Source organism: Bactrocera latifrons, unplaced genomic scaffold (genome assembly GCF_001853355.1).
Source record: "Bactrocera latifrons isolate USDA-ARS-PBARC rearing strain unplaced genomic scaffold, ASM185335v1 scaffold_6, whole genome shotgun sequence".
In the NCBI taxonomy this organism is placed as follows: domain Eukaryota; kingdom Metazoa; phylum Arthropoda; class Insecta; order Diptera; family Tephritidae; genus Bactrocera; species Bactrocera latifrons.
The window spans coordinates 3,330,125-3,339,754 of record NW_017537267.1 but is presented as its reverse complement, the minus strand read 5'-3'; the positions used below and the strand labels follow the sequence as shown (position 1 = coordinate 3,339,754).

The window sequence follows — 9,630 nt, the reverse complement described above, 5'->3', positions numbered from 1 at the left end:
ATAAATTTAAGAAAGAATTAAATAAGAAATAAAAAATATAAATTTGAGAAATGTAATAAAAAGCAAATGTACATTGTATAATATTAAATAGATGGATGCTTACATAAAGATGGCAGTAGCCATATCAACCGGGTCATAACTCAAAATAAAGTCCTTCTTTAGAATTCTTGCAGCATTTAATATACTTAAAACCAATATATTTAGCAACAGCGGTGCCATGCTGTTGCACCGTGCTATGGAATCAACGTAATGGAAAATTTTCGGCAATACTTTAATGTCACAGGTAAGTATGGCTTTAAATTGTTGTCAGAACAACTCTAAGAAAATTTACATTAAAAAATTCATTAACAACTCCTATCAAAATTAAGATAAAAAATATATGTATATTGAAATAAATGCATGAAATGCATTTAAAAGCAAAACTTGTTGTTTCATTTAGAAATGGTGAATTTAAGAAAATATTCATATTTTCGTTGCTTTTATTGTTTCCGGCACAATTTCATGAAAAATACATGGTCACTATATTCCTAGAAATTATTAATATTATAAATCAATTCATGTTGTCATGTCCTTTGATTTACCGTTTAAATCAGCAAAATCCGTGCAGGAAAACGCAAGTTATGCTTAAAAAGCTGCACGATATAGTAATATACTATGGAGTACAGTACGAATAGCAAATTTCCGTACAGCTCTCATATGACGCCTAAAAGCATGCTACAATTTTCGACATATTTTTGCAGCCGCCACCTACTTGGCACTGCTGCGCGCCTGGTGCATACCGGCAAAATTGTAAACGCCACAAAATCGCATGCGACCACGTGCGGTTTGTGTCTCGGCTAAATTAGCTGCTTTTGTTAACGAATAAGCTGTTTAAACGTTTTTAAGCATAACTCGGACAAATCTCAACCGATTTCAATGAAACAGGTGTCAAATGAAAGTGCAGATTTTTGGCTAGCTAACTGTATATAGGCGTCTTAAAAATTGTGGCGGTATATAAAGTAAAACTCGCCTGGAATATGTAGAGTTCTGTTTTGAAGAGTATAAAATAGAAAATTCCGCTTAAAAATTTGTTTGCAAAATTGCGAACTGGTGTATATTAAGTTAGATACAAGTTAAGTGTATTGTCTAGCTTTTGAAGGTGCTGTTGGAGGCAATTTAGTGCACATTTCTTTTATATTTAACTACTAACTGTGTATTTGAAATCAAAATATACTACTTGTTAAAAAAGCAAATAAAACAATATTGTGTTTTTTTATTTTTTGAATAAAAATGAAACGATTTAATTAAGTTAAATTGTTTACTTAAATTCTGTATTATTGTTTACGCTCTTGTTCTTGCACTTAACGCATTTTAGTTTAGATATTCGTTGAAAAAAAGTATGTTTTTTTGTTCTTGTTATTGTTAAGTTTGCATATTCTGCTTAATTTTCTTTGTTTTTTTTTATGTTTTTTGTAGTTGTGTTTTGTGTTTTGCTATTAAGTATGCATGTATGTTGAGTACGCACTATATATGCTTGTAATAACTTGTACAATAGTTTTTTAAATAAAAATAATTATAATTAAAAAGTAAGACAAAGATAATATTTAACTAGAATGAGAAAGAAACATTAACATTACACACACACACACATACTGTAACAATAAGTAGTGTAGCGGAGTAGCTAATTATTTATATTATAATAGTATTTGTTGTTGTAGTTGTTCTTGTATATAATAGTAGTATGCATAGGACTAATGGGGTTTGAAACTGTTGGATTTTACACAAACATGCTTAACTGCGGCACAATTAACAACAACCACTGCTGTGTGCGGCAGCTTGTCCTCGACCCTTTACGGAGAGGCAAACAGTTGTTAAAGGATTAAACAACTGTGAAAACAATGCTAGCCGCCGAGTTGGTTGGTTGTCAGTGACAGCTTTACAACAAAAATGTAAAATATGCTTAAATTAAATTGTAATTTAACCTAAAAATAATAAAGTAAACAGTTACATGGTTGTCGTGAGTGTCCAAAAGTTTAACGTAAACTCCTAAAACGGCGTAAGGTAAATTGTAAATTATAAATAAAAGTAATATAGCTTGATTTACGTACATATGTATGTCTGTGTGAGTGTATGTAGTTAAGTAGCATATTCGAATTTAACCTCACTATTTTGACAATGCCTCTTTGCATGAGCACATTTACAAGGCTTAAAGTAATGTTGTTGTTGTAAATTCTTTTCCTTTCAAAATATATAACCAACTGGGCATTACAAATACAAATACAAATAAATGATAAATAAATTATGAGCCTTATGCATGCAACAACAACAAAATTGCAGTTTGCACGCTTACAGTGTGTCGTAAAAGTCAAGTAGCCATTTTTTAACTCGAAGAAAACTATTTTAGCGGCATACAATACATACAAAATATTTACGTTGCAGCACATAAAAACACAAAATTATTTTTCTGCACTGTTTTTTCTCTCTTGCTTTTCAGTACATAGTTGTTATTATTGTTGCTACACTAGCGTTGAGACAATAACAACACAAATTGTGACAGTTTGTAGGAAAGTAAAATTTGTTGTTAACACTAAGAGTAAATAATAAAAAATTATATGCGTAATTATTACATAAAATATTTTGTTGTAGTTTTGTTGCATTTTGCTGCTACATACTATTGTTTATGACAAATACAGTTATTTTTTCAACATACACTGCATTTAACAATTCTGCTTTACTTTACTTAATTTGTTTTTCTGCATATAACCTTTTTGTATATATTTGTATATAGATATATATTTATATGTAATATAAATAAATTATTGTACGTTATAACGTTAATAAAACAATTCTTAAATTTTTGTCACTTTAACTACGCATTTCTCAAATTTAACTTTGCAATTTTTAGGTTAGGTCTTGCTAATTCGCTTCGCACGCCATTTTTCGCTATTTTTCTTCAACTTCAACTTCACTTCAACGGCTTTTAGTCATTGCTGCATTGCCTATTGTACATATGTAAGCGAGTTTGTTCATCGGCACTGGTTATAATTTTAACTTATTTACTTTGTGTTCGGCATTTATTACATGCTTTTGCTTGCGCTTGCATTTTCATTACTTTGCGCTATTTCTAGTTGCTGCTCTTTATGCAATTGATTTTTTATTATTTTTATTATTGTTTTTGTGTATGATATATGCAAGTAGTTATGGATGTACGTCGGTATTTATATATGTATGTATGCGTGTAGAATTTTCAATTTCTTTATATATGTATATGTGGAGCGTGTGTGTACTCATATGCATTACAATTTTATTAAATATCTGCTTCGTTACTAATTATTTATATTAAGTATATATATATATACTTTTATATATGCAGCTGTATATTTATACATATATACACACATATATATGTGTTAAACGATTATCGAATTTCTTTTTAATTGCTAGCGGTAACAAACAAACAACAAATGCACCATCATCATCATCATTATCAATATATATGTAGTAGAGTAGTCGCAGCCTGACTTATGCCTATTCATTATTATTATTATTATTTGTTTTTGTTGTTTTCTCTTTATTAGCTACAACACATTTCTTCTATAGTGTTTTTAGTTTCATATTTTCTCCACTTTTTTCTTCAAAACGCGCGGTCGCACCAACGACGTAAGCAACCGACTGCAAATAGGCAACCACTTAAACACACACACACACGCATTGACAGTGCAGACTGAAACACCAGCCATATTGCGGCAACAAAATCTGATAGACCTCGTTTGCTTTTAGCTGGCATATATTTGCTTAAGGCTGGTGACATTTTGCGCGTGGGTGTGACATGATGCTGCGAAGATTGAAGATTGTATGCCGCGTGTGTGTGTGTGTCTGTCCACTATTTTGTATGCGCTTGCTTTAGCTCATTTGTATAACGTATCCACGTGAATCATCGGCTGCGTTTCGGTTACGAGTTGTGTGTGTGTGTGTGTGTGTGTGTGTGTGTTGGTCGTTGTTGGCGACATCGTGTTCCATCAATGTCGTTCAAAATCAGTGCGTTTGCTGTTGATGTTGATTTGTTGTTGATCTCGAGACTGGTCGACAGCGTACTCGAGGCGGCAGTGTCCATGTCGTCGTGGCTGTTGGTCATAGAGATTCTTTGGATGGTACCCAAATGATTGGTCCCGATTGTGACCAGATCATCGCTTTGACTTTACTGTAGATCTCTTCGATGGTGTCGCCTTGGACCACTCCTACACCGAACGGTTTATACATAATAATTATTGTTTACATATTATTTATGGTTATCTAAGCGGTTAGAACAAACCTGTGAAGTATTCGCCGAACTCTTGTTCCATTTTAATCGCACGTTCGTAAGTTTTCTTCGCTTGCTCTTCCGTCATGCGTCGATTCATTTCCCTGGAAGCATATAAGAACATTTTTTTGATTGTAGCGAAATAAAATATACCTCGAAGTTCTAAAGGACTACGAACCCTCTACACTTCCTCCAGGTCAGAAAAAATTTACTATGAATTATCTCAGCGATCGGAATTTAACCGAGCGAGGTTAAGAAGAATTAATTATGTGTACCGAAGGTGGAGGGGATCGGCTTCTCCTCCGCTCGAAGCCTGCTCAACCCAACAGTGGCAATTCCCATCACGATGTTCACATTGGGCAAAGTAATTGATGGCATGTGTGCCAGAGTCTCACCAAACTTTTTTAGGTCTAAGTTTTTAGTCTGGCAGTGAAGGGTGCCAAGGATGAGTCTCTACTCTTTGCATTCTACTATATACCACATGATTGGGAGACGTTGATGCTAACGGCCATCATACGATCTGGGCAGCCCGTGTCTACTCGTGCAGGGGCTGAACGCGAATTTTAGGGGATGCAAGAAGTTCAGCTGTGTGCTCCACTCATTGAGAGAGGCGAGGGTAGTTTTCACCCCGAAGGTAGGTAAAAACAACCCGACATACTCAAAGGAATTTAGGTTAACTTGCTGAAAATGCTAGAGAAAATCATGGACACACAAATTAGGACCGCATCACCCTCCAGGAGCTTGTCCAAGGCGCATCACGCCTATACAAAGGGTAGATAAGTAGAGACTGCATTCGATACAATGGTATTTAATATGGAAAGGGTTATTGAATATAAGGAATACGCTCTTAGAGCGTTCCTGGACATTTCTGGACCGTTGAACAACGTCTCTACGGAATCTATTCTGAACAATATCCAGTCCATAGGTGTTGATCGAGTTATACAACGCTGGATCAGAAGCTTTTTGACCTCTATACGGATAAGAGTACAATGGAACGACGCTAAAATGACCAAGGAAGACTCAGCTTCTATGGACATTAGTGGTGAGTAAGCTTTTAAAGATTTAGAAAGCAAGTCCCCTAAGATAGTGGCCTATGCGGACGACATTGTCATCTAGGTGTCTACAAACCATTTCAGTATTATGAACCGCTCTCTACACAGTCCACAATTGGGCATCGCAAGCGGGTTTGGGCTTGAACTCAGAGCAAACGCATCTGATTGTGTTTACAAGAAAGCACAAAACTACTGTATGGAGGTTCCATTCGATAAATGGGACACAGATCTCTCTCAACTACTTCTTCACTGACTTCCTTCCTTATCCCTAGCAGACTTCCTAAGCCATCCGTTAGATGAGTTTGACGACAACTAACTTACGCCTTGTCACCCACACAGGGCCTGTATAACAGTTACGATCACAACAATACCGTCCGATGCGATAATTAGAATATACTAGAATATACTAGGTTGGTAGTACTGTCAGTCACATTTAGTCCAAATTTCATGTCAAAATATTCATTACTGTTTGAGATACGTGTCGTTTTGTGAGTGAGTTTTTCGTTTTTTGCGATGTCGAAATTTGTTGAGCAAAGAATTTGCATTAAATTTTGTTTACGGAATCAATTTTCTGCTGCGAATACGTTGAGGATGGTGCAGAAAGCCTTTGGTGATAAGGCTATGTCTAAAAAAAAAATGTTTACAAGTGGTATAGTGAGTTCCAAGCCGGCCGTGAACGTGTCGAAGACGAAGAGCGTCCAGGGCGACCATCAACCTCAACCGACGAAGCTCATGTTCAACAAATCAAAGATTTGGTGTTAAAAAACCGTCGATTAACAATTAGAGACCTTGCTGATGAAGTTGGCATATCGAAAGGCTCCGCCAATACCATTTTGAAGAATGTTTTGCGCTTCAGGCGCGTCAAATCTCGACTGGTACCGAAAGCATTGCATTTTTTGGAAAAAAGGCGTCGCGTTGAAGTGTGTGAAACGATGCTTTCCGACTATCAGGGTGTCATGTAACGCATTATAATTGGAGATGAGACTTGGATCCACGCTTACGACCCCGAAACAATCGATCAATCGAGCGAATATCGTGCCAAAAGAGAGTCGAGACCAAAAAAAATCGCGCCAAAGTCATGTTGACTGTTTTCTTCGATTATCGTGGTGTTGTGCTTTATGAATTCCTTCCAACCGGTCAAACGGTCAACAAGGAATATTATTTGAACGTTATGCGTCGTTTGCGTAACGCTATCCGCCTAAAAGGGCCGGAATTGCGGAAAGACAATTCTTGGTTTTTACACCACGATAATGCAGCATTCCATACTGCCCACGTAATTCGTGATCATTTCGCCAAAAACTCAACCCATATCGTTCCGCAACCACCGTATTCACCTGATCTGGCGCCGTGCGACTTCTGTCTGTTCACCAAGCTCAAAAGACCGCTCCGGGGACACCGTTTTTATACGATAGAGGAGATTCAAGCCGCAGCGAAGACGGAACTGAAGGCCATCCCGGAAAGTGACTACAACCAGTGTTTCGAAAATTGGAAAATCCGTTGGCATAAGTTTATTGCATCAGGAGGGGATTACTTTGAAGGGGATGAAATTGATTTGGAAGAATAAATAAAGAATTTTCAAAATAAATACAATGTCACCCTATTTTTTGGGCACAGTACCTAGAGATTCCTACAAGGACGGTCATCAATTCCAATTTCTGGAATACTCTACCAGACTTTGTATCGTTAAAGTAGAAAACTTTAACCTTAGTTAGTACGTCAAAAACTGAACATAAAAAAGCTCTCGACACTCCAAGAACAAGTGAAATTTTCGCGTTTGGGACGTAGACCAACCTAAATTGATTGGATCCGGTGGAATCATCTATCCATAGTTTCAAAAATGATAACGGCGAGAACGTAATCGTCAATGGCGACCATTGTAACGACATGATAAACGACTATTTGATGCCTCAAATTTAAGTTCGTGATCTCGGCGACATTTGGTTTCAAGAAGACGGCGCCACTTCCCACACTTCGCATCAATGAATGGATTTATTGGGAGAACACTTCGGTGAACAGATAAATTCACGTTTTCGGCCTGTCGATTAGCCACCAAGATCGAGTGGTATTAGAGGGAATGATTCCTGTGGGAATATGCGGACAATCCCGCTTCGATTCAGTCATTGGAGCAAAACATCACGTGTGTCATTCGCTAATTACCGACATCGAACGAAGCATCGAAAATTTGACTCAACTGATGGACCATTTAAGACTTAGCCGCGCCCAACATTTAAAAGAGATAATCTACAAAAAATAAATTCCAAAGAATGTTCATTCGAAAGGTAGTAATCATTCCTCATTAAACTTGAAGTTTCTGTGTTTTTTTCTTTCTTCAAAAAAGTAGGAAATCTTGAAATCTAAACTCTCTGGTACTAACTCGTAAATACCGTTAATAGATTTAAAATTTCGAAACTTACATTATTGAGTCCACCGATTTCGGTTTGATAAATATAGCAATTGGATATAGTTGAGCGACTTGCAACCGCTTAATGGCATTGCCCGAGACATCTAAAATGCAGTGTTTACCCTTCTCCGCAACCTCGCGTACGCTCGCCACCGATGTGCCATAGAGGTTATCATTGTATTGGCCCGCTTCGATGAACAGATGATTTTGTATATCGCGTTCCATTTGCTCACGTGACGAAACAAAATGATAATCACGACCATCCACCTCGTAATCACGCTTCGGCCGAGTCGTGTCTGCAATGGAAAGTTAATATTATAATATTTATTGTCTTTTTCATTGTTGTTGTAAGAGTATTATATGTATTTTGCGCTACACTCACGTGGCACACAGGAGCCAAACTTCTCGGGATACTCCGATATCAAGTCATCATTGATGCGATCCTTCAACGGGCCGAGCACAATTACCGGTCGTGTATAGTTAATGGATAACCGTTGTACGGCCTCGTACGAGAGCACATTCTCTTCGGATGCTGTAAAATATGCATAAAACGGGATGTCATGACGGTAATGAAGTATGGAAGTTGCGAACGAAACAAAAACAAAAAAAAAAAAAGATGTTTTCAATGCAATGCAAAATATGCAATTGACATTTCTCATTAACGGTTCAAATTGATTAAATAATATTTATTATATAAGTATATATGCATATAGATATTATATATTTGTAAATATATTTTAAGTTAATTAATCTTATAAATATTTATTTACGGCAAAGAATTACTAAATTATTAGCGAATTATCTGCCCTACCAACATTTTTGGGAATGCACTGACGCTTGCAGAGCATAATTTTTTTTTTTCTTTTTTTTATTTATTTATTTTCAAATGTACTTTTGGAGTTTCTTGCATTCACTGTTTTGCTAGAAAATATTAATTTTTAATTAATGAATTTATTTATTTTCAATCATCAGTAAAAAATTTTCGCATTTACATTACAAACTCAAATCAACTAAACTTTTTTAAGAGCGGCTACTAATAATTTCTTTGTAGTTGTAATTGGCGGAACAGAAAAACACAAGGCGACAGACACAACAAAGCGCAAACGAGGGACAAAAAACAATATTACTTTATTTTTTTTTTCACTAAAACAATTTACAATTCGAGTTCTTAACTAAAGTTCAGCGGAGAAATAAAAAATAGCAGAAACAAAAAGGCACAAATTGAGTTCTACGGGCGAGGCAGGTACACACACACATTAACAGTAATTTAAGTATGTATGTACAAATGTTTAAGCGTACAATAGTTTATATACAGGCTTATATGTATACCCTCAAAGTAATTAATGGCTAACGGACAGACAGCAATAGATTTTGAGACTTATTTATAATTAACAAAAATAGTTAAGAGTAATGTTTGTATATTTAATAATCCCTGTGCGGTTATTATTTAAACTTTCTAAACAATAAAATATATTCCATACTTTCATGTGGAAAGTAACCAATTACTCTTATCTCTATATTTTTTAAACAGAAAACTCTATTTATTTAACAAGTTAACGAATTATGTATTCTGTTCAGCGTCATCTCCAGGGTTCTATGTGTCAATCTAGCGAATTCATAATTTATTTCAGTTTTTTTTTACAATATACCTTCATTAATAAACTGTAAGTAATAACGAAATAAATAATCAAACAACATGCTGCGGAACTAAAACATTGCTTAAGGAGGTAATCTTGTTTAGAAAAAAATTGTTTTTATTTTTTCAATGTTTTCAAGAACATGTCTACACGACGATTTAAAAAAAAACCAATTTATCTTCGGAGATAAAGGTAATTTGCTGACCCGACATCCAGAGTGAATTTTCAAAAGATCAATTTTTTTTTTATTTATTTTTTTTT

At 35.5% G+C, this 9,630-nt stretch overlaps 1 protein-coding gene across 13 annotated transcripts in view; it reads right to left on the bottom strand.

The window, feature by feature from the left end:
• Positions 1-3,690: 3,690 nt before the first annotated feature.
• LOC108974917 (disks large 1 tumor suppressor protein) overlaps positions 3,691-9,630 on the bottom strand; it is a 105,263-nt gene continuing 99,323 nt past the window's right edge. For all 13 annotated transcript variants that reach the window (XM_018943031.1, XM_018943027.1, XM_018943035.1 and 10 more), the window contains 4 exons: positions 8,115-8,264; positions 7,746-8,028; positions 4,292-4,383; positions 3,691-4,217 (listed from right to left, as the gene is read on the bottom strand). In XM_018943031.1, the coding sequence (XP_018798576.1) occupies positions 4,111-4,217; positions 4,292-4,383; positions 7,746-8,028; positions 8,115-8,264 (632 nt within the window). In that variant the 3' untranslated portion in view covers positions 3,691-4,110. The remainder of the gene's footprint in view (positions 4,218-4,291; positions 4,384-7,745; positions 8,029-8,114; positions 8,265-9,630) is intronic.